Here is a 26,099-nt window from a genome sequence, read left to right on the forward strand (position 1 = left end):
TGAGAGCCCCAAGGCACCTCCCTTAGAACATGCCCATTGTGTCAAAAACTTAGGCGTTGAAAAGGTTCAGTTCTGAACAAGAAACTGCGATAAAACCCTCTCTAGAGGGAGAACACCAGGTTCCTAATATTTACTAGGACTCCCTTTTCATGCTCACCTCAACTTCAGACATCCTGAACATAAATAACTCCCTATACTCTGCCGGGACAAGCCCACTCATGTCAGGAGGGGTTTCTGCAAGTAAGGTAAAGGTAAAGGTATCCCCTGTGCAAGCACCGAGTCATGTCTGACCCTTGGGGTGACGCCCTCTAGCGTTTTCGTGGCAGACTCAATACGGGGTGGTTTGCCAGTGCCTTCCCCAGTCATGACCGTTTACCCCCCAGCAAGCTGGGTACTCATTTTACCGACCTCGGAAGGATGGAAGGCTGAGTCAACCTTGAGCCGGCTGCTGGGATTGAACTCCCAGCCTCATGGGCAAAGCTTTCAGATGGCTGCCTTACCACTCTGCGCCACAAGAGGCTCATTTCTGCAGGTACCAGCCTGCAAATGGGTGAAATCAACAAGTATCCGTACACGGACTTTCTCCATTTTGGCTTCCAAAGAACTCCAGAAAGCTCCCACTCTCCTGGCCTTCTGTAAACTGCAATACTGAACTGTTCATGATGGCATTCCTGCTGAGGTAATAGGGTTGCACCATACAAAATGGTTTATTTATTTGAATAAATGATTGGGACTAGTGGTCCATACTGCTGTGTACAGCTTATTATAAGTAGGAACCTATTATGTATTTTCTGTATGGCTTAGTACGATGAAGAAGAGTTGGTTGTTATACCCCGCTTTTCACAGCCTGAAGGAGTCTCAAAGCAGCCTACAACTGCCTTCCCTTCCTCTTCCCACAACAGACACGCTGTGAGGTAAGTGGAGCTGAGAGAGCTGTGACAGGACTGCTCTGTGAGAACAGCACTAACAGGGCCGTGACAAGCCCAAGGTCACCCAGCTGGCTGAGTGTGGAGGAGCGGGGAATCAAACCCGGAGCACCAAATTAGAAGACGTTTTTAACCACTACACCCCGCTGCCAAGTGAATTCTTATGTTACGTTTCGGTTCTTTCTCATGGCTCCAGGCTCCTAAAACCCTAGCACATTGGTTACTGAATGTCCCATTTTATTGATTGTATTGATACTCATGATTCACCATGCAAAATCAGCCTTGAGACCTGGTGAGAAAGGCAAATTATAAATAGCCAAAACAAATAAATAAAATATAAGACATTTGATAACTGGGAAACAATAAAATGAAAAGGTGCAGGCAAAATGATTTGGTGGATATGCTCCAAGTAAAAATGATCAAGTCTTCATCTACCACTAAAAAATGACTTACTAACTGAAGACTTTGAAAACTAAGTTTAATAAGGGAGTATAAATTTATGGCATAATGCTCTTGGTGAAAACTTTACTGCTAACTATTTTCGTCTTTTATTTTGTTTTGTTTTACTTCTAAGATTTCGTTTCGCTCTGCTATCTTTTATTAATGAAAAATCTTTAATAAAAATATTATTTAAAGTATTAGTCTACTCCTGTACTATGATGGAAATTCACTATATGCCAATAGATGCCAAAAATATGCTTTTAAATAGCATGAATGAAATTCAGTTTTCCTCAACCAGAATTAACCTAACTGCTCTATTACTGACTCCAAGGATGTAAAATTAAAACATCCCCATCCAATCAGAAGTGGTTTTGCAAGTTATGTATTTATTTATTCACGGATCAGACCACAGAGAAGCATTGGGCAGAATCCAGAAACGATGTGTGAACAGAACCGGGAGGGGGGGTGACTGCTGCTGATTGCCCCCCTCATGCTTGCACTTCTTTGGGGGTCCCCAGGCTCCCAGGGGCAGCAGAAGGGTGCGACGAAGTGGTTTTCCTCCACTGATGAACAACACTTTTGTCAACAGAAATTTTGTGTGCATTCAAGCCACTAAGACCACTTTTTTATAAGACATTTGTTGGGTTTTTTTGTATGGGTTTTTTATTTGTTGGTTTTGTGTACTGAAGAGAACCCAATTAAATGTCATCATACTCAACATATATGTTTCAGTATTAAAAGTTATAAAGAAACAGAGATTATGAATACAACTAAATGGAACCCATGATGCTACGAAATTATACAGTGTTCTCATTAATACCAGTCTATGTAATGCAGGTATCAATGAAAGTTGTCCCTGGTGATATTAATTTAGTTACAGCATTTTGCTTTACTATTGTACCATTATTGTTCGCCAGAAAACAAAGTATTTTTTTTTAAGTATTCAACCCACAATGGTGCAACAGGGTCCAATCTTGTATTCTCCCTCCCTTGGAGCACTTTATCTCCACCAGCTGAACCAAATATCGGGCCTACCTGTGGGTGCAGTGTGAAAGTGGAAAAAGGTTGCGGATGGGGTTGCTGGTCCTATGGATATTGGGATCCAGGCATATCACGTTTCACAAAAACGGGTAATCTGAGCTTGAGGATAGAAGCAGATCCCATTAGGTATGGAGAAATATGTTCCAAATATAATATTATCTTCATCATAACTCCAGAATTCACACTCACTAGAAAATCTAACATGGGAGAAACAAACTGCATTCATGCAGCCTTTCTCGACTTTTTTACCATTGAGAAAACCTTGAAACACAAGTATCATTGCAATTTACTGAAGCTAACTTTTGGATTGTGTTGTGTTTTATTTTACACTGGAACATGTATACTGGACTATGTTATAAAACACCCTGAGCCGTAAGGGAGGGTGGAATACAAATAATAATAAAAATAATAACAACAACAACAGCAGCAGCAGCAGCAGCAACATTCTTCAGGCTTCGGGAACCCCGAGAAGTGGTGAGATCTTGCAGAATACGGTTGGGAAGCATAGCTGGGTACATACCCACCTGGAGCCCCTCCTCTTCCCACTATCTCCAAAACTATCATGGGGAGGGGGGGGTTCAGTTGACATGACGATATATGGTGGTATCACCCAATAAATTTTCAACAAATTTTAAAAATATATGTAAAAATTACAACTCCCACCCATTTGGGAAACCCTTCCTGCGTCATCAAAGGAAATTTCTGATTTCTGCCACACTAAGCAGGCATATACCCGCAGCCCAACAGTCAGGCTGTCCATGGCTCTAATTCACAGCCAGGAAGGCTGGATAGAACACACCTCCTACCTATAATTTTCTCATCTCTTGAAGAAGATCCATCTAACCTCTTCAACTTATTACACTGGAATTTCCACATTCAGAGCTGCCCAAAGTTTTAGCTTTTGTAGAAAATGACAGTTCAGGAGCCTAATTCAGACCAGGAATGCATTGTGAGTTTAACACTTCCCTCTGTCCTAGTTCCTTAGCCTGAAGCAACCAGGCACTTGTGGTTCCTATTTGCCCTACCTGGGGGAAAGTTATAGGCGGTATATAAATTGCTTGTATCTTTGGCCTAGTAGGAAACAGTCTCCATGAGGCCATTGTAGGTAAGAAAATGAGGGTAGGGCACACCCCTCATATCATTCCGTGGTCTCTGTCACACTCAGGGGAATACACAACCACTGTTTCCAAAGAAAAACAATCCTAACAGCTCCAAACATGGAACTCTCGGCAACGTTTCATCTAGCTTGAAACACAAAACTAAAGAAATGCGCATGAAAGACGGGAAGAGTTACATCCAGTTAACACAACACGAGTCTGCTTTCTTTCTACAGCTACCCCTCTTCCATTTTGGTTTCTTTGGCTGTATATATTCTGAAGTTCAATCTTCTTTCCCAATTCATACTAAAATAAGACTGCATTGTTTTAACCAAGTAGCTGTGTTGGTCTGAGTCCAGTAGCACCTTTAAGACCAACAAAGATTTATTCAAGGAGTGAGATGGCCAGTTCATAGTCTGAGGAAGAGCGCTTGCACTCGAAAGGTTACGCCTTGAATAAATCTTTGTTGGTCTTCAAGGTGCTACTGGCCTCTGATTTTATTGTTTTAACTAACTCACGAATTCTGCCCAAGTTTTACAACTTCTTAGGTGGTGGGGGGGGGGGGGGATGGAACAGCCGGTTAGCACCTCAGCTCAGAACCTCACTAATGCCTTATAACATGGGCAAGGGGACTTCTGTTCCTTGTGAGAAATACTGCTTGTTATTCAACAGGAACAAACTCTCTTCTGAGGCGGGGGAAAGATGACTGCCACCACCTCAAAAGTTCCAGTCAAAAGCAAGGACTTCCCAGAAGGGAAACAACTTCCCCCCTCAACGTTCATTTCCACAAACACTGACCAAATGACGTGCACAAACCCTGCACATGTTCACTAGAAATTAAACTTCAGAGAGGTTAAATATGTTTCTCCCCCACGCCCCCCCCCTGAGAGGTGTATAGAAGAAATGTTAATTTGGACAGCTATTTCTCAGATCTCACAAGCATTAGGTGCTTTTTCTTTGCTGTCAAAGGAAGAGTTTTACATAACTGGGATGCCTCCTGAATAGAATCTCAAAAGAGAACCAACTCTCTGGGTCATATCTACAGAATCATAAAATCATAGAGTTGGAAGGGACCTCCAGGGTCATCTAGTTCAACCCCCTGCACAATAGTCAAATCCTATTCACAAGTTAAAATGAACACATGTACAAGCCATGCAATCAACACACTTAAAATCTTTATACATGCACTGAGGGAATCCCCTGTTACATTTACTATTAATATTAATTATAATGTTAATATTATTCTTGAAATACTGTTCTACTTGTTCTAGTTGGTATGTTATTGTTAAATTGTTATATTATTATATATTGATATTGTTCTATGTAAATGTTCCAAAATGTTTTATGTAAACTGCCCAGAGCCGTAGGGAAGGGCGGTATAAAAATCTAAATAAATAAATACAGCCAGTGCAGGTACAGATGAGCAGGAGTCAGAAATTGTAGATACATCCAAGTATTGGCCCCCCGTTTCATTTGTACAGTGAGCACAAGACCGTTCTTATGAACAAATGAAGGTATGTACAGGCCAGATGTACACAAGTGTACTGTGACATCAACAAAGCTTCAGACTCTTGACATTACACCGTGGCTGCCCAAAGAGTGATACAGAAGTTTTTTCTGCATACTTGACCCAAAAAGGGAAAGTGAGGGAGACAGAAACTTTGCTGATAATGCAGGGGGGGGGGGCTTTCAGAGAGCATTTGTATTGGTCTGCAGGAAGAGGAGAAGAAGAAGAGTTGGTTCATATAAGATGCTTTTCTCTACCTAAAGGAGGCTCAAAGCAGCTTCCAATCGCCTTCCCTTTCCTCTCCCCACAACAGACACCCTGTGAGGTTTGTGAGGCTGAGAGAGCCCTGATATCACTGCTCGGTCAGAACAGCTTTATCAGTGCCGTGGGGAGCCCAAGGTCACCCAGCTGACTGCATGTGCGGGAGTGCAGAATCGAACCCAATATCCTAGATTAGAAATCCGCACTCCTAACCACTACACCAAACTGGCTCTAGGAGAGCTAGAAAGGGAGCTTCAACTCTCAAAAGCTGACATGCCCCCGAATGTCATGGGTCTCTGTTACTAGATTCAAATCTAGTTCTATTTTTTTAAGTGATTGAGTCAGAGAGGCAGCAGCAAGGAGAGGGGGTGGACAGCCTGTAGGGCCATGGACCAGACAGGCCGTAACCCCAGTCTTCAGGCAGCAGAGTTCTGGATGGAGAAAGGTTTGGAAAAAACGAGGGCTTAAAAAAAAAAAAAAAGAAACAACTGGTTGCTTTGGAGGAAGCGAGAATGCAAAAGGTGAACAGAGGTGAGAAAGCAGAAACCTGTGAAGAAGAAAAGCCTGCAAGAAATCCGAGAAGGGCCCAATTAAAGCCATTAGCCAGAAACCCACTGCTAACACCCCTCCTCCTATCTAGCGGGGGGGGGGGGGGCTGCTTTGCTGTCTTCCTACAGTCAGATTTCCCTTTGTCTTTATATGGTTCTCATTTGCTTCCCCCACATTTCCCCTCCCTCCTCCTGCAGCTCGAACTGAAGAACACCCCCCCTCCTTCCCTAGAATTTTCATCGGGGAGATGCAAGGAAACGGGTATTCATTCTTAAAGGTCCAGAGACTCCTGACAACCCCCCCCCTGCCCCTGTTGGGTTCAAGATACAGCAAGGAACGGTCTCTCCCCCACATAACAACCAACAAGTCTGACTATTCAGGCATTTCCCCCCCCCTTGCTAAGTACATGACAGGCGCTCAAGGGCTGCAGTGAGAATTGGCAGTGGTGGGGACTGCATTCCACAGATGACACCCCCACACATACACATACACACACACACACACACACACACCTCACCACCATCATGTTACCCCTCCATTCTAGCCTTTGCACCAAGGAGCTGTGGAGCCAGAACCTCTGAATATTCCTGCTCCAACAGGTAACCTGAAACTCAGATGCTGGGAAATATGTAAAAGCCGTCGGTGAAGGCTGCAAATTCGGATTTGAAATATGATCCGAGACAGGAGGAGGCCCCAGCTCTGGTTACATCTTAAGATTTACCTTCCTTGTGCTTTTTTTTTTTTTTTTTGGTGGCAATCCCTGAACTGGAGAATGTTCTCTACCCCCTTGGGGGGGGGGGACCGCAGGTCTCCTTACTAAAGCCTAGAGCAAGGCACAGCCAGGAACAAGCTCTCTGCCCCCCCCCCCGCCCCCCTCCGTCTGAAAGCAAAACAATGCCTTCGGCTACCATCAGAGACATATAAAGTTGCAAATGGGTCTTGGCAGGTTCAAGAGCTGCCTGGCTTTGTTAGGATTCCCCCCCCCCTCCTTGTGTGCATTCTTGACGGAGGGATACGCTGAATGTGTATGATGCTGGTTTGCACTTGGCTCCTCTCTTTCTTTCCATTTTTAAAAAGTCTACATGCAAGTGCACGATTCTGCATTGGAAAACATGTATAACGCTTGGAATGAAACCCTTAGCCAGGCTGATTTCCAGGGATCACATGCACAGGTGGCTTTACATGTGATATCTACAGGTTAACAGCAGTTCTGATAGAGCTCTCTCAGACCCATCTGCCTCACAGGGTGTCCGTTGTGGGACGAAGAAAGGTAGGCTATTTATAAACTGCTCTGAGATGCCTTCAGCTAGAAAAAAGTGGGGTACAAAAACAACAGCTCTTCTAGGTGGCTTTGCTACACACATTATATCTACAGAAAATAGGGTTAACAGCAATTCTGCTTGAGCTCACTCAGCCCCAACTGCATCACAGGGTGCTCACTGAGGGAAGAAGAAGGGTAGGTGATTTATAAGCCACTTTGAGATAGTAAAAAGCGGGAGTACAAAAAACCCAGTTCTTTTAGATTGCTTTACCATGCACTTCATATCTACAGAATATGGAATTAGCAGCAGAGCCCCATTACCCTCACAGGGTGCCTGTTGTGGGGAGAGGAAGGGAAAGGTGTTTATAACCCACTATGGAACTCCTTTTGGTAGGGAAAAGTAGGGTACAAAAAAGCAGATCATCTTCTGCTCTGGTATCCTGCAAGACAAGAATATTTTCCTAGCAGATCTCCCAAAGATCCTAAGGTAAAGGTATCCCCTGTGCAAGCACCGAGTCATGTCTGACCCTTGGGGTGACGCCCTCTAGCGTTCTCATGGCAGACTCAATACGGGGTGGTTTGCCAGTGCCTTCCCCAGTCATTACCGTTTATCCCCCAGCAAGCTGGGTACTCATTTTACCGACCTCGGAAGGATGGAAGGCTGAGTCAACCTTGAGCCAGCTGCTGGGATTGAAATCCCAGCCTCATGGGCAGAGCTTTCAGACTGCATGTCTGCTGCCTTACCACTCTGCACCACAAGAGGCCACAGATCCTAAAGGAACGCAATACTGATCTTTCCCCTGACCCAAGCATATGGTTATGTGTCAGCTTTAAAGGTACATAGGAGGCGGCCACATGAACAAGAACATAACAAATAAATAAAATTAAATGCCCAGTGATGGCTTGGGAACACGAAAAACGCTAAGAGATGAAATCATGTGTTTGCAACAAGACACCCACAGCAAGTCCATGCAGAATGAGGCTGCACACGGATCAGAAGCAGCACAGACCGGCTTCTTGCCGGATGGCCACCATGTGCTCAGTGATGAAGAAGAGTTGGTTCTTATATGCCGCTTTTCTCTACCCGAAGGAGTCTCAAAGCAGCTTACATTCACTTTCCCTTCCTCTCCCCACAACAGACACCCTGTGAGAGAGGTAAGGCTGAGAGAGCCCTGATATCACTGCTTGGTCAGAACAGCTTTATCAGTGCTGTGGTGAGCCCAAAGTCACCCAGCTGGCTGCCTGTGGGGGAGAAGCGGGGAATCAAACCCGGCTCACCAGATTAGAAGCTGCCGCTCTCCTGACCACTACACCAAGCTGATGATGCAAACTTCTCTCAAGGTATGCCCACACAACACTAAGCATTTCTTCTGTGCAGCTCCAGCAAATACAACACCGCTTTGCCATGAAAATGTTCCTATCAAAACTGCAGGCATACCCAACATTCACCTATATGTTTGACCTCCCAAACACTTATAATTACTGCATACCAAGTTGCTTTACATCAAGAGCCAGACCACTGATCAAGACAGGTCCATATTGTCTATTCCAGCTTATTTCAAATTTTTGACCATCAAGAAACCCCTGAAACAATCTTCAGGCTTTGAGAAACCCCAGAACTGGTGCAATGGTGCAGAATTTGGTTGGGAAGCAGAGCTGTGGACACGCTCACCTGGGGCCCTTCCCCTCCCCACCCCCTCCAGGTCATATCACCTGATTTAGCATTTTTAACATTTAACAAATACATATACAAAATTAATTCTCCCACCCATTTGGGAAAGTCTTCCAAGGTCATCAAGGCCCCCAGGATTACACAAAACCTTGGTTAAGAAAGCATGGTCTATTCCAGTGGTTCTCAACCTTGGGGTCAGGACCCCATTTGGGGTCACCTGGCCCCTTCCCTGGGGTCACCACCTTGCCCGCCACCACAGCAGTGACAACAGTGGACGGCAGAGATGTGTGGAGGCAGGTGGTAGCGGCGGTGGGCGGTGGAGCCATGGCAATGGCTGCCTCCACAGCACTTCAATCATTTGCGCATGCGTGCGCATGCCACCCGCGCATACCACCCGCAAGCGCATGCGCACACACGTTGTCGCCACCACACCAGCCGCCGCAAGTTGGGGTCGTGGCAAAGAAAACGCTGAGAACCGCTGGTCTATTCTGACTGGCATTGGCTCTCCGAAGTCTTGAGCAAAAGGCCTTGCACATTAACTCCTTTTAACTGGAGATGTTCGGGACTGGCACAACCTCCTGCAAGCAAACTAGCTCCTCTCCCGCAGGGGCCCAGCCTCTCTTCTTCCTGGTAGGGTGAAGCCCCCAGATTCCAAGGTAGAAGATACTGAAAAGGTCAACTATGAAAATCAGCCTCCTGGCCACAGACGGGGTATTGTTTACCAAGTTCAACTCTGACAGATGCTTGTCCAACCCTTTCTTCAAAAGCCTTTAGGCCAAGGAGGAGGTTTCGCTGCGTGCACGGCCTCCGTCCTGTCACAAAGAGCTGCACTTGAACTTCCTACCACAACACCCAGGCCAAGGTGGAGGAGTGCTAGGAGGCCCTGTATGCAAAAGCTTAAGGCACCCCAGGTGTGCAAATGTCAAAACCGTGGTCCTAACAGGCAAAAAGCAAATTCCAGCCACCTTGGGAAATATGGAACAACTTCAGAACGCAGGCTCTGCAAATAGCAAGCAGCCGTTTGGAAGTAGGGAAGAGGGCAGGAAAGCTTTGGCAGATACGTCCCCCTTAATCTTCTTTGCAAGCCCCTGGAGAAGAGTATCTGTTCAGGAACTCACCAGAGGAGGAGGGAAAGGGTAGAGAGGTTTAGCAAGAAAATTAGGAGTTGCAAGATGCCAGCTTCAGGACATCCCACACCACACACCACCCTCCTATACCAGCCTTTCTCAAATTTTTTACCGTTGAGAAACCCCTGAAACATTTTTTAGGATTCAAAAAATCCCAGAAGTGGTGTGATGGTGCAGAATATGGTCAGGAAGCATGGCTGTGTACGCGTCCTTCCAGGGCCCCTCCCCTTCCCACCCCCGCAGGCCCATCATTGGTCATTTTGGGAAGGGGGAAAAACGGGTCAACATGACCATATACGTTCATATCCCCCGATAAATATTTAAACATTTTTAGAAATATATAGAAAATGAATTCCCACCCATTCACAAAAGCCTGTCCTATAGGAACAAGAAGCAGGAAATTTTCGACACCACCTCTCTCAATACTAATATGGGCCAAGATGGCACCTTTCACATACCCCGCATCTCTTCTTTTGAAAAAAAACTGATTTTAGGTTATTCAGCTATTTATTTACCCTATATACTTGCATATAAGCCTAATATTTCGGCACCATTTTTCATACTGAAAAAGCCCTCCTCGGCATATATGCGGGTATATACAGTAATTGAAATAAAAGCCTGCTCCAGCCAGCCAATCGTTGCATTGCCTTTTGCAAATGTGTACTGCAAGCTGACCTTGCTCTGGCAGCTTGTAGGACATCAACAGTTTGACTGAAGGACTCTGATCTTTTTTTCCTTTTGCCTTTAATGGCAAAAGGAATGGCAATGCTGAATGGGAGAGCCTGTGATGATGGAGCATTTCCCACCCTCAGCTTATATTCAAGTCAATAATGTTTGCCCAGATTTTGTGGTAAAATTAGGTGCCTCGGCTTATATGCGAGTATATATGCATTTCTAATTATTTAATCTGTAGCCCGCCACTCCCAGAGAACTGGCTCATGGTGGGTAACATCATTTAACCCCACAATAATGAAAACCAAATGAAACAGGATAAAAATATGCACCCTGACGGCAAAACTACTCCCCCCCTCCCGCTAAACCAACCTCCAACAACCCATGCCTCTGATGGAGAGGGCTGTTCATGGGTGAAATAGGCTGTCCCGTAGGGTGGTGGAATCTCCTTCATTGAAAAATTTTAGAAGGTTCGATGAGCACCTGTCAGAAACGTGTTTTTTTTTTAAGTTCCTGAGAAAGTTGGAGGGGGGGGGCTCGGCTGGACTGGACTGGCCCTTTGTGGTCTCTTCCAACTCTGTGTGACGCTGATTCTGACCCTGTTGTGAGTTGTGAATTGCCTCTCTGGTTCCTGTCTGGAGAAAGGATCTGTCAAATGTACGAGTCCTGGGTGAGGAACAGTCTTAAAAGGAAGACTGTATATAGGCTTGATATCAGGGGGGGAAATTTCAGTCAGAGTAGTTCAGCAGTGGAATAGGCTGCCTAAGGAGGTGGTGGGCTCCCCCTCACTGGCAGTCTTCAAGCAAAGGCTGGATACGCACTTTTCTTGGATGCTTTAGGATGCTTAGGGCTGATCCTGCGTTGAGCAGGGGGTTGGACTAGATGGCCTGTATGGCCCCTTCCAACTCTATGATTCTGTGATTCTGAAACCGCAACGCCTAAAGACAAATAGGCAGTCAGCAAAGTGACATCAGGTCCCATGCAAAGCAGTCCCAGTGGGCAGAGCCCAATAATGAATGGGCTGCCACACGCCGCACTGGCTGAAGTTTCCATTTGTCCTACGTAGCACATATTTTTTTCTGTGTCAAGCTCCACATATCCTCAGAGGTTTTCTACACAGACTTCTTCTCTTGCAGCTCTTGTGCATTCAATCAGGGCTTATGCAGGAGAAATTCCCAAAGGCTGTGGGTCAGAGCTGCCTTACAGCTGTTAACTGCACCCAACTCCGCCCCAGGAGGGAGGGATATAAATATATACCATGACATAAGCAGCAAAATATTAGCCTACTAAAAAGGCCATTGCTTAAACATGAGACCTCTGTGTGGACCAGCCTTTCTCAACTCTTTTAGAGTTTCTCAACTCTTTTAGCATTGAGAAACCCCTGAAGTATTCTTCAGGCTTCAAGAAACCCCAGAAGGGGTGCGATGGGGCAGCATATCGTTGGGAAACATGGCTGTGTACATGCCCATCTGGGGCCCCTCCCCTTCCCATGGCCTCTGGGCCCATAACTGACCATGGGAGGGGTGTTAACATGATCATGTATGGTCATATCACCTAATAAATGCTTAACATTTTTTAAAGATATATTTTAAATAATTAACTCCCACTCATTCAGGAAACCCTTCCAGGGCTGTCAAGAAATGCCAGGATTTCACGAAACCCTGGTTGAGAAAGCCTAGTCTACTGCACTTGCTATGCAAGTATTACCTTGAATATCTTCTAGGGCAGTGGTACGCAACCTGGGGATCGGGACCCCTTTGGGGGTCGAACGACCCTTTCACAGAGGTCATGGCAGGGCAAGCAGCTTGTCCAGGAGGGGGGCACCATCCACACAACAACCTTGCGGGGTAGATCGAGATAGAGCATTCGTCTGTTCGGAACAGTGGGAAAGAGCGAGATCGGCACGGTGGGACAGGACTGAACTGAGAAACCCCAGGGAAAAAACCAATTTATATACAATCATGAACAATGGAACTTCATGCCATTGGTCAGTTTCAGTTTAATTCCTGTGAAAGAACGCTTGCACAATTTTATGGTTGGGAGTCAGTTTGGTGTAGTGGTTAGGAGTGCGGACTTCTAATCTGGCATGCTGGGTTCGATTCTGCGCTCCCCCACATGCAACCAGCTGGGTGACCTTGGGCTCGCCACGGCACTGATAAAACTGTTCTGACCGGGCAGTGATATCAGGGTTCTCTCAGCCTCACCCCACCCCACAGGGTGTCTGTTGTGGGGAGAGGAATGGGAAGGCGACTGGAAGCCGCTTTGAGCCTCCTTCAGGTAGGGAAAAGCGGCATATAAGAACCAACTCTTCTTCTTCTTCTAAAGGGTCGCGGCATTAGGAAGTTTGAGAAACACTGTTCTAGGGGCAGAGAAGTTCCTCCTTTCTGTACCAATTGTCACAGGGCATTTCCTTTCTCACAGACTTGCCCCGCTTGTGACCTTCCAAGCAGAACACAGCCCGCCCTCCACGTGGCCCACCAAAGGCTGAATACTTTTTGCAGAGCCCAGCAAGCATAGAGTTTTCTCCCACCCATTCAGGAAACCCTTCCAGGGCCATCACGAAACCCTGGTTGAGAAAGCCTGTTGTGGGCCATTAATGGATAAGCTGGTGGGAAGCCGTGCCGAGGACCACTGATTATCACGGCATTTCTGTCAATACAAGCAGGCACAACCCAGCCTCATGTATGTGTGGACACACCCATGACAGCACATGGGAACCAATTTCACTATAAGGTAAAGGTACCCCCTGTGCAAGCACCGAGTCATGTCTGACCCTTGGGGTGACACCCTCCAGCGTTCTCATGGCAGACTCAATACAGGGTAGCCTTGCCAGTGCCTTCCCCAGTCATTACCATTTTACCCCCCAGCAGCAAGCTGGGTACTCATTTTACCGACCTCGGAAGGATGGAAGGCTGAGTCAACCTTGAGCCGGCTGCTGGGATTGAACTCCCAGCCTCATGGGCAGACAGCTTCAGACAGCATTTCAGCCGCTTAGCACTCTGCGCCGCCAAAGCAAGTGCAGAAGAGAACGAGCCATGGCCTACAACCATTTCCATGCACGTACCCCACATTCTTGAGGCTACTACAGTCACATCAGCCATTGCGCGTGACAAACCTGGTGTCTGATTCGCCACAAGACGGCTGGCACGCGCGTGACGGAGAACAGGCCATTCACATGAAGGCGCAAATAACTGCGAGCCGGCCTTGACGTGCCATTCTTCTTGTCGGCCTTCCTTTGGGAGTGCGCGATTAGGGCCATATTTTAAAATCCGGTTAGTAATGTGAAAGGCAGACTGCCTAACTACGCCTTACTCTGCATAGCGATTCCGTACTCCGTCTTCTCGCTAAATGCCTTACGGAGTTAAATAATTCGAGACAGCAGGCAGTGAGAGGTATAAATTACAGAAAGCAGTGGAGTAAAGAGATTGTATGCTGAATAAATTAAAGCTTTCCGTTGTGAGGCCAGTAATGGGGAGGGGGGAGGAATTAGGAATCAGGGAGTCAGGGAGACAATAGAGGCATTTGTGTGTCTTTGGAGCAGATTTGCTGATTATTTATTAATTTGCAAATTCAGTTTTAAAATATTTACATATATATATATATATATATCTCAAAAAGGTGCTGGCACCACTGGGCCCATATCCTAATGGACCTCCATCATGTCTCTGTCTTGGCAGGTGATGCTGCTAAAAAAAAAAAGGGCAGAAGGCAGGTAAAGCCATCAGGCACAAGGCAGCAGCAACAAATAGGCCTACAAAGATTAGGCAAGACCTACAGGCACTTGGTTTCAATCATAAAAACTAGCCAGGGATTGAAGACCTCTCTCTTCCCTCCCCCCCAATCCTCCCCATGCAACTGCCCTGAGACTCCGAGGAGGGCAGTATATAAATTAAATATATATATCTTGACCCAAAGCATGGATTTTAGCTAACAAAACAATGTAGTATAATGGTTAAGAGGGGAAGACTGTAATCTGGAAAACTAGGTCCAATTCTCCATTCTTCCACATGCAGCCAACATTGGGCTAGTCACAGTTCTTTTAGGGCTGTTCTTGCAGAGTAATTCTCTTAGAACTCTCTCAGCCCCACCTACTTCACAAGGTGTCCGCTGAGGGGAGAGGAGTGGAAAGGAGTGTGTAAGCCGTTTTGGGCCTCCTTCGGGTAGTGAAAAGCGAGACATTAAAAAAAAACAGCTCTTTTTCTCTTCTCTATGCAACCTGCCAGACCAAGATATTTGATCTTTATCACTGAAATTTTATACACAGGTCATCTTTCCATAGGTGGAAGGGGAGTGTGTCTCCTGTTCCAAGGTACAATCCACCAGGAACTTCTGATACATCCATCTAGCACTGAACCCCTTCAATACAACAGCTCTCATTCCAGAAGGTGGGGGAACAACAACTAGGTTTTCCCAGCTTAGGTACTAAGCAGGGATGGCCAAACTGTGACTCTCCAGATGTCCATCGACTACAATTTCCATGAGCCCATGCCAGCATGGAATTGTAGTCCATGGACATCTTGTAGTCCATGGACAATTGTTGTGCTGGCAGGGGCACACGGAAATTGTAGTCCATGGATATCTGGGGACACTGTTTGGCCGTGCCTGTATTAAAGTATCTTGTGCCAGCTCTGATATTTAGAAAGACCCATGCTTTGGTGTGTAAAATGGTAGGCTTACAAGACCTCCAAAGAACAAGGTTGAAATTTTAAGGCTTCTTCGATTCTTTTTTAATGCAGAAGTATGCTGTTGTCAAACGGAAACGGAAACAGAGAGAAACAGAGAGAACTGGGAAAGTAAACAAAGCAGCCAATGACTGACGCCTTCTTTTATTAGCAATCTGAGTTTTAAAAATGAGTTTCAAAAAAGTTTTTTTTAAAGGAGAGATTCCCCCCTGCCCTCTTTCTGTACATGCTCACGATGGAATGGGAAATCCCAGTTTGCATAAGTGATTGTAATGAGCCAGGGAGTAGACACTGTTTTAAATTAATTAATGTGAAATAAAAAGTTATGATCGTGCCAGTTCATCCCAGGGTTATAAATTGACGCCGTAACAGCCCACGGAGAGACATGGAGAGGCAGAGCCCTCTTCCCAAACACTTTCCCTATGCAGATACTTCCCTCCCCTTCAGGGACTGCTTTTGTGGTCACACAGTGCCGAGCCGTATCGAAAGTGACAGCCTCCCATTGGTGCAATCTCACACCACTGAGGGACCCCGTCTGTAAAACGCACCTGGGAAGCCATTAGCAGAAAATGGATATAAAATGGATAAAAGCGCTTGAGATCAATAAACCGACATGGCGGTGGCACCAATGACACGGTACCCTCTTGCTAGCAGAAAAATCTGCCCTTGCTTACGGGGTTGTGGCTGAGACAAGATTCTCAGCCCAATCCAACATGAGCTTAAATCAGGTCTCCACAAACTCCCCTGCCAACGACACAGGCACCGAGAGCCATCAGGAGCACAGAGATCAGTCTCTCGTCCCAGAGGCACGGCAGAAGCAGAGGATGTAGGGAGTTCTACACTGAGTAAAAGCTCTACTAAAAATGGTCCTCTGGAACATGCGAGGGACCCAGTCAGTGGCTTCTGGCAGCATAAAAACCTGGCTAGAGAACAAGTCGAGATTTGAGAACCCTTGGAGTGCTCCTTCACTATGCAGAAGCCTGCTACCACCACCAGGAATTGGAAAATCCCACAGGTTCTAACCCAGGCTTTCTCAAACAGGATTTCATGAAACCCTGGGGTTTCTTGACAGCCCTAGAAGGGTTTCCTGAATAGATGGGACTTAATTTTTAATATATATTTTAAAATTTGTTAAACATTCATTGGCGATATAGCCATATATGGTCATGCCAACCTCCCCGCCCCCAAAAAATGGCCAAAGGTGGGTATTGAGGAGGTGGGAAGGGGAGGGGCCCCGGGTGGGCATGTACACCTTTATGCTTCCCAACTATATTCTGCACTATTATACTACTTCTGGGGTTTCTTGAAACCTGAAGAATGTTTCAGGGGTTTCTCAATAGTAAAAAACTTGAAAAAGGTTGGTCTAGCCGATACCCCACGGCCTTTTTCTGCCATGCATGCCATCCCCCCCCCACACACACACACACACTAACCTACACGCAATGCCCAATAAAGTACTAAGTCAGCCAGGGCTACTCCAGAGGCCTCAGACAAAAGAAAATGAGAAAAAGAGATGGCTACTGTTCAAGAGGAAGGCTCTTATCACGTTGAAGTAGTCTGCTATTTAGACAAGAAGTCGGATCTCATTGCTTCAATTCCTTTGAAAAACGAGGGAGTGGGAGGCAGACAGGGTTAGCCAAGGTAAGCTTTCCTCTACCATTGTTGTTCCTTTCAACTTTACTGAGCATCAGGGCTGGATAAACCCCTTTTTTTTTTGGTTTAGTTGTGTTCGTCCTCCCGCAATGTCGTCTTTGTGGCATCTCAGAATCGTTGGCACAAACATCCCAGACGTATCCAAGCAAAGAAGCAGTGCATGATGCGCTTTCCGTATCTTTGCTGTGGTATCCTGGAGGCAGGAAGTCTCTCCCGGTTTACCCCGCTCCAGATATCAGCTCCGATTAACGCTGATGAGCTTACTTCACCTCAACACACTCCACAAGGAGAGGAGTCCCATGTCATGGCTTGCTTGACTGCCGCAGACTGAAACAACCAACCCAAAGCCGGCAGGTCAGAAACCAAGCTAAGCTTATCCCGGCAGAAGTTGTGTTTGGGAGGTGGTTTAGAACCACAGAATAACAGAGTTGGAAAGGACCTCATGGGTCATCTAGTTCAACCCCCTGCACTATGGCCGGGGGATATTAAAGGCCGAGACGTCCTGAGTTTTGCTAAGATAACAAAACACACCTTGTAAAGACAGACTCCACAATCCGGACTTCAACCAGACCAGGGGTTCTCAACCTTCCTAATGCCGCGACCCTTTAGTACAGTTCCTCATGTTGTGGTGACCCCCCAACCATAAAATTATGCAAGTGTTCTTTCACAGAAATCAAACCGAAACGGACCAATGGCATGAAGAGCCATCGTTCATGATTGTATATAAATTGGGTTTTTTCCCCGGGGTTTCTCAGTTCAGTTCTGTCTCTTGTCCCACCATGCCGATCTCACGGCAACAGTGGCAGCACCCCACCCCTAGGCCAAGCTACTCACCCTGATTCAACCCCTGTGAAAAGTTGTTCGACCCCCAAAGGGGTCCTGGCCCCCAGGCTGAAAACCACTGAACTAGACTATACTACCACAGCTTCTGGTCCCATAAAGTTACATAAAAATGTAGCTTAAGGTTGCCAACCTCCAGCTGGTGGTTGGAGATCTCCTGAGATTGCAGCTGACCTTCAAGCAACAGAGATCAGCTCCCCTGCTTTGGAAGGTGGACACTATGGCATTGTATCCCACTGAGGTCCTGCTCTCCCCAAACCCCAGACTCCACCCACAAAATCACCAGGAATTTCCCAACCCAGAGCTGGCAACCCTAATGATTTTTATTTATTTATTTAGATTTCTAATGATAACAGAAGCTACCCACCACAATTTATTTTCCTGGATCAATATCAGAAAGTTCACTATGACCTGAAAGATGGGCCTTCTTAGAAGCAGAAACTTTCCACCCCTCCCCCCCATATTTAATTCAGTTGCAACTTTAACAGCAACAACAAAATCACAGGTAATGGCAGGAGAGAAAATCCAATATCTACTTTCCGAATGTGGGTCCAAATTTATTCATAATATTTATATAGGTAAAGGTAAAGGTATCCCCTATGCAAGTAACGAGTTACCCTTGGGGTGACGCCCTCTAGCATTTTCATGGCAGACTCAATACAGGGTGGTTTGCCATTCCCTTCCCCAATCATTACCGTTTTACCCCCCCAGCAACAAGCTGGGTCCTCATTTTACCAACCTCGGAAGGATGGAAGGATGAGTCAACCTTGAGCCGGCTGCTTTGATTGAACTCCCAGCCTCATGGGCAGAGCTTTTAGACTGCATGTCTGCTGCCTTACCACCCTGCGCCACAAGAGGCTCTAATATTTATATAGCCCACCTTTTTCCTGACATTGGGGACACAAGATGGGCAACAGCACCAAGCAAAATACAAAAATAGCCCCAAAAGGCAGTAGAACAAGTAATTTTAAAAAAGGTAGTTACACTAGAGCCCAATCAAGCTATCACGTAAGACTGCTGTCACCTGGCCAGAGAGCCTCAAAGGAAAGAGCCTATCTCAATCTTTCTTGGAGGCTGATCCATGGCAACAAAGGAAGTGATACAGCTAAATCAGGCTTTCTCAACCAGGGTTTCATGAAACCCTGGGGTTTCTTGATAGCCCTGGAAGGATTTCCCAAATGGGTGGGAGTTAATTATTTATATATATATTTTTTTTTAATTTGTTAAACATTTATCAGGTGAGATGACCCTCCAAAAATGGTCAATGATGGGCCTGGAGGGGGTGAGAAGGGGAGAAGCCCTAGTTGGGCATGCTCACAGCTATACTTCCCAACCATATTCTGGAGGGTTCCACTACTTCTGAGGTGTCTCAAAGCCTGAATGTTTGAGGGGTTTCTCAAAGGCAAAAAAGTTGAGAAAGGCTGATCTAAATGGTAGACTTGCAGTTCCCCCTAAGAAATGGAAGTGCTGAGGGACTCCCTCCATGGCGGCCATTTTGTGGTGGCGCTCCCTACCCTCTTAAAGTTCCTGCAGGCCTGATCAGGTTGGAATCCCCTTCCTTTAAGGCCAATCAGTTTTAGCTATCTTTCAGACTGAATCCTCTACAGGTATTACTATCACTTATGGCCTCTAATTTGAAGTTTGCACCTTGCTCCTACATTTTCAAGGCAGACCTCAACAATCCACAGGAATTTCCAGCTGACTTAAGACCTGCGTAGCTGAGTCCCACTTATCCTCTTGTCTTTAACCACTTTGATACTGTATTAACTAATTTCAGCACCAGACATTTTTGTGCTCCACGTCAAAATCATAACCCCCTTGTGTTTTTTAACAGCACGCCGAGGTGAATTCAAAGGTCACCATGTCACAGAAAAGTGCCCTGAAAACTTTTTTTTTTAAAGTACCAAGACAGACATCCTAGACCTGTAATATAATTCTTATTTTCAAACCAGCAGAAGACGTGAAATGCAGTATGAGATTTATTTAACTATTGGGGGTGGTGAGTTTTTTAAATGACTGGTAGATAGGAATTTAAACCAACAAACTGCCTCCTTCCAAACACCCAGGTTAACTTGGCCGTAGATACAGCATAGGATCCCTTCTGAGCACCAAATGGGGCTATGTATGATGTGGATCATAGGATCCGAATGTAGAGAAGCCATTTTAGAACAGAAAGGCAAATTGGTAAGAAAGCAAATTGGTTGAGATTCAGTAGAAAAGCTGATAAAAACACAGTGGATAACAGGCACCATGTATGACTTATACCAAGATCTCAAGAATAAACTGACCCTGAACAATTAAAAAACAATCAATACTGCCAATAAATAATTTGATTGTCTAGGAGAAAAGGAATTCTCTGGAGTCTCAAGAACAAAAACAACATGAAATTAATATATTTAAAACAGTCAAAGAAAGGCCAAAATCAGTGGCCTTGATTTTTTTTTAAAGTCACTATAACACACACACACAGCCCTCCAACTTCAGTCACAAAAAGGGATACTGATTTGTGGGCCAGAAAAAAATACATTATTTCAGAATCCAAGTTTATCACTGCCGCTCGAAACTTTTAATTTACATTTAAATTTCCTTTTCCTCTTCATTAAGGCATCTTGCTTCAGTTATTCTCTTTGTGGCAGTTTCAGATGATTTTTTTAAAGTGAAAAACTTGTACCTCCTTAAAAAAAAAACAAATCCTGAATAGCAGAGGAAGAAATAAAGGAGGCCCAATACTAAGCAAGATATCCCATATCTGGCTGCATTCCTTAGGGAAGATTTCTACTAGAAGCTTCCCCTTCAAAAAACGCCCCCACGTCAACATCTTAACCTGGCAATAGACCGGTTCATAGGGACTGGCACTAGAAATAATAGTTTTAATTGATGTTGCTGTCAGTTACAGATGGTTTTAATATGTTATTAAGTATTCTAATTATACTATTGTTTTATTTGAGGTTGTGCACCGCCCTGAGCCAGCTTGCCGGGAGGGTGGTGTATAAATGGAATAAATAAATATTTTAACACCAGTCTGCCATTACATGCAAAGCAAGGTTGTAAAAATGGGGTTGAGGGGGGAGACGGGACAGAGGAAGAGTAAGGAGTCATCAACAAGTTTTGTGCCTGTACAGTGTTCCATATGGGGGGCCTGTTTTGTTTTTCTACTAGAAATACAGCATAATCACAACATCAAGAAAAAAATAAGCATAGCTTAGAGGTGGGGGGGGGGAGGAACCCCCGGTCTTATTTGCATGCATGACAAAAAGTCTTATATTTTCTACCAGCTTGGCTTTGTTCTGTTGTAAGATAAACAGTTCCTTGCTCTGACTGAATCTACTTGGAGAGAAATTTTTCTTTCTCACTGATATGTATCTTACCTTTAACTGGATCAGGCCAACATTTTCTCAGCTAGGTACTTACTACAGGTAGTATTTTTTGTGGCTGGTATTTTGCCGACAGTAGCCCCACGGCTACTTTAAGCTTCTTCGAAAGGTCTTTGCAGGTCTCCTGCAAAAACTTTCCATACCTGAACCCTCCATCCCCCCAAAAGAACAGTTTAAGTGATTATTGTGTTTTTATTGTCTGCTGCTTTTAAACTGTTGTACACCCACCCCAGAAAGCTGTGTCAAGAAGGGTGGCCGTATAAATCTAATAAACCAACAAACAAACGCTGGACAACAGGCACCTTCAGAATATCACTATTACAAGAGCCAGAGCCATTTATTTTTTTTTAGGTTGCCACCAAACATTCTTGCCACATGTGGGTAACACAGCCTATGTTTGGAAAAGCCACAGAGGGTGGCAACCGTGCTTGTTCGACCCTGGTTGGAAGCTACGTCTGACCCAACCACGTCCAACGTTACTGCACTTTTTCCACAGCGACTGCTGTTAAAAATTCTAGTGACTGTGAAATCACATTTATTTTTATTAGTCATTCAAACAATAAAATAGCCAATCAATCACGGCGCGTCAGCCCTGCATCCGATGGCTCATTCGGCAACATTCCTTCCTCCAATATAAATCACGTGGCATTTTGCTCTTCTGCAGCCCCCTCAAAATTAAGCCTTCCGTTTTATTGTTTTCTAAATAATAAACACGTTCCGATCTCCACAGCACTCCGAGCGCAGCCAGTCGGGAGTAAAAGAAAGATCAATGGATACCCAAACCCAAGCTTACATAAAAAGTACCCATAAATCCTTTAAAAATAAATTGAAACGTCAGGAGACAAGGGGCAACGCTTTGGCCAGCAAAGACGATCTCTTCCCGCCAAACGCACACGCATCCAACTTTATAGACATTTTGGGTTTGTTCCGTCAATGTTAACACTGTGAAATATTAGCCGCAACGTGACAAGGAGGCTCTGGAGTCACTTAAATCAAGCAATGGAAAAGCAAATGTCCATTTACCAACACCAGAATGCCAGAGTTGTGAAGAGATGAACAAAGCACACAGACACACGCAAGGACCACGAATCGCGCAGCATCTCAGAAGAGTAGGATTTTGATCTGGACATCTATCCCTCCTGCCCCAACTTTAAATCTTCGTCAGAAGATTCCGGCAGACTCCATTATAATATTCTCCTCTCTTGGACTGTACGTTCCTTTCTGAATTTACAGACCTTCTCTCTACAAGATCATCTCATTCGTCTGTTTAATCTGACAGTTTGGATTGAAAGCACAAAAAAGAAAAAGAAAAAAAAAGTGGGGGGGGGGAGTATGGGAGCCTCTAGCCAGAATTTTTGAAACTTGCAGGAAGAGGAAGGGGGGGGGGAGAGACAGTAAATCAATGGAGAACAAGAAACCCTAAACAGATTCAGAATAAAATATTAAAATACAATGAACATTTACAAGTATGAAAGCCTGAGTTCTTGTCTATTATCCCAATGTCTTTATATTCTCTGGAAGCTGCGTGTGTGTTGTGTGTGTGTGTGAGAGAGAGAGAGAGAGATCTCGTGTAATCGGGCAAAATATATTCTGCACCATATTTCCTTCCACAGTTAGAATAATGCAAACTCTGGCAAAATTCCTTATCTGGTTTTATACCCAAGCACTAAAAAAAAGTCAATAAACCCCATATCCTGAACTCTTCGGAAACAAGAATATGCATGCAGGTTCGTATGCCCATATGGACACTGGGGATAAGCCTTAAAAAAAAAATCACCTGTCAACAACTCAGAATACAACCAGGAGAATGGGGGGGGGCTGCCTTTTGCTCAGACCCTCCCACTTAACCCTCCCACATGAGTGGGTAAGGGTGGCATCTACAGCCCACATGGATTCCCCCTCCCATAACCTCGCACTTTCCCATACAGCCAGTATCATAAGAATCCTGAAGAATTGCAATTAATTTTGAAGCTTCCCCCTGCAAGTTTCCTGTTGCACCAGCAACATTTGAAACCGTGATGGGAAAAGTGAAAAATAACCAGGGCTGGACAAGCAGAGGGAGCGTCAGAGAGAGAGAGAGAGAATAAAGAATCTGCCTCGTTTCTCACTACCAATTTTATGATTTTTAAGCCACATGTACTTCATCGTTTTGCAAGGACCAATTCAAGCCTTCTTCATTGGAGGGCACAGACACAACAAGAACAGAGGAGATCAATGTGTATCGGCCAGACTGGGGTGCTTCAAACAGGTTCAGACAGTATGCACATTGTCATGCAAATAACATGCAAACTAGCTGCATCCCTCCCCAAGGATGAAATTCCTAGTGTGGCCCTTAGTGCTGGACAAGTGGCTTAACACCACACCTGACATTTGCCCAAAGGGGTTGGATTCCTTCACCTCGCTTCCCATAACCGCCCCTACAAACATGAAAGGTTTCGGATGGAGGAGACTGCTCCCCAAGACGGCCATCAGCTACAACTTCCTAAGTGCTTTCATTTCAAATCGGGGTGGAAAATGAAAGGTCCCTGCCGAACAAGAGCCAGAAATCCGCAACCAATCAAATAAGGAAGGTGGTTTGAACACAATAGATGAGGTTTTTTTTTTTTAAGGACGGTATGTTTGTATGTGTGGTAAGCAACAGAGATAGAAAAACAAAGCTTAAGGAAATTCAGACCCTTGCTCTCCTTCTAGTTTCAAGCTATGCTACATCACATTCTAGAATGGCTGGAGACAGAGAGAGAGAGACCCCTTTACATTACAGGAGTCACAAAATGAATGGCTCAAGAGGTCAGCATTCAAGCTCGGCGGCCTTAAGGGCTCTGGAGGCTAGGTGCTTTGTCTAGGTTACAAGCTGCACAAACAAGATTTAACAAAGGCCTCCTTAGTCATCGTATATAGATCGCCGGAATCAAATAATCTCATTTTGCTCAGCTGTTCACACAACGAAGCATATTTGCCCAGAATTCTTAAAAGGCACAGCGACACCCGGTTCAGATTGTCTTTTTCTTTTTTCCTCCCCCTTCCCCGAAAGCCGCCTCTCTCCCGTTCTCATAACTTTTCAATCAGACTTCCCAACCATATTTATTGTCACTTCTATTCATGTCATGCCCTTCGCTTATATGATTGAGATATGAATTACGGACTGTTACAGCTCTTGGGTTGTTGGGGGGGGGGGGTTAAAGAGAAAGGAAGGGAAGGAGAAGGGAGGCAATGCACAACGCACTACTGCTGAGAAGCCATTCGATGACACGAAACTCAGCCACCACTGCCCCACCAAAAAAAGGCCAAGTGACTTTCCCTGTGGGCTAAATCCAGATTTCCACCCCCACCCCCCAAAAAGAACATCTGAAAAAACGGAAAGGAGTTGTGGATGTCACCAGTTCCTCTCCCCTGAGCATCTGCTATTTAAGATCAGCCTTGATTGATGACAGCTATTTTTTAATTGTTGCTTTTAGAATTTAAACTCCCCCCTGAGACGTTTTATAAGTGTATTAGTGCATGGCAGGAGGCCGGCAGAGTGGGAACATGCAGAATTAGCATCCATGTGTTATTAGCACCTTCAGGACCAAGACACACACACACACACACACACACACACACACACACACCCCTTGACAGGACCCGAAAAGAGCCGATAATACAGCAGGCAAATCCTTTCTAGACATGCAAACGTGCTCTGCTATATGTCTGCATAGGACTACCTGAGTGCAGAAGCTGCCAAATTAAGGATCCATGTTACTGACGTGTAAAAAACCCAGTATTTTTACCCAAGTCTTCAGTAGGCAGATCCCTTCTTTACAAACAGGTTTGTTTATTAGGTACCCTGTTTTTAAACCAAGACTTAAAATAGCTATAAGGCATACAATGACCTTTTTTTTTATCCCCCCAACAGCACAAACACACAAAGAGACACTAGTAACATCCCACGACACGATTCAAATTCAGATATTTAAGAATAAGGCCTTACAATTAACTCCATTGCTGCTGCTTTTCTAATGTTACTGTGGAGTGGCGTGAAGACCTGCAAGAACCACATTCGAGGCCAAAAAGGGCTTAAGAAGAAGAAATTTCAAAAAGGGGGCGGTCTTCCCTACCTGTTTTCTCTTTGATTTCGCATAAGACGTTAAAAAGAGCCGGCTTCATTCTGTGGCAGTTCAAAGCGTGTTTTCTGCAAAAGAAACCAAAAGGATTCAAAATCAAGGGGGCAGCCCAAGGGAGCCTTAACGTTTATTTTCTTAATGTATTTATTTTCCAGTTTGCAGCCCGCCATTCCCACACAGCGGCCAGATGGAATGGGAATGCAGAGGAAAATATTGCTCAAGCCTCCGTTTAATTACGTGCAAGCAAAAAAAAAAAAAAAACCAGTTCACAACTTTTGTGAAGAATACAGTAACCAGTTTGGTTTCACATACGGCGATGCAAATATGACCGGGCACGGGACCATCAAGCCTGGCAACTGGGTTTCAGTGGCATTCACAAGCCATCCTTGTTAGCTGAGCTGTTAACAGGGTCACTTCTTGGAGTACAGACAAGTCATTCCAAGAGCAAAAAAAAAGTCTAACAATCATAGTCTTCCAGCAGGCCAGGAATACATTCACTTTCTCTCTTTCTCTCTCTCTTTCCCCCACCTTTCCCTTTCATTCACCTAGTGTTGTATTTCACTCTGTAGAAGCCACAAGACTGGAAGCATTTGCAAAGCCCTTCCATGTATGGAATTTCAACCCCTGAGTGAGAAAAGGTAGTGATGTGCTTCCAGGAGCAAGTGTTTGTATAAAAAGGGGGAGGAATAATTATTCTTATGCTGCTATGGTTCAGGTTGTTTATTTGCCCGTTATTAAGCCTGTCTCCAAATATACCCAGAACCAGAAAAGGATTCAAAGCCTGACGAAAGAATGTGCCAGTTGAGAAGAGAGACTAGATTTTTCAAGCTTTCTTATCAATGCCCGAACAGCGAAGGATCAAGGTTTTCTTATTAGGTCCATGGGTATTGTGCTGC

The 26,099-nt window shown here is 45.1% G+C and overlaps 1 protein-coding gene across 1 annotated transcript in view; it reads right to left on the reverse strand.

Annotated features, from left to right (window-relative positions):
• The window catches only part of PBX1 (PBX homeobox 1), a 269,247-nt gene that overhangs the window by 240,661 nt on the left and 2,487 nt on the right, over positions 1 to 26,099 (reverse strand). The window contains exon 2 of the mRNA XM_077332272.1: positions 25,198 to 25,271. Within this exon, the coding sequence (XP_077188387.1) occupies positions 25,198 to 25,271 (74 nt within the window). The remainder of the gene's footprint in view (positions 1 to 25,197; positions 25,272 to 26,099) is intronic.

Source organism: Paroedura picta, chromosome 4 (genome assembly GCF_049243985.1).
Source record: "Paroedura picta isolate Pp20150507F chromosome 4, Ppicta_v3.0, whole genome shotgun sequence".
NCBI lineage: Eukaryota > Metazoa > Chordata > Lepidosauria > Squamata > Gekkonidae > Paroedura > Paroedura picta.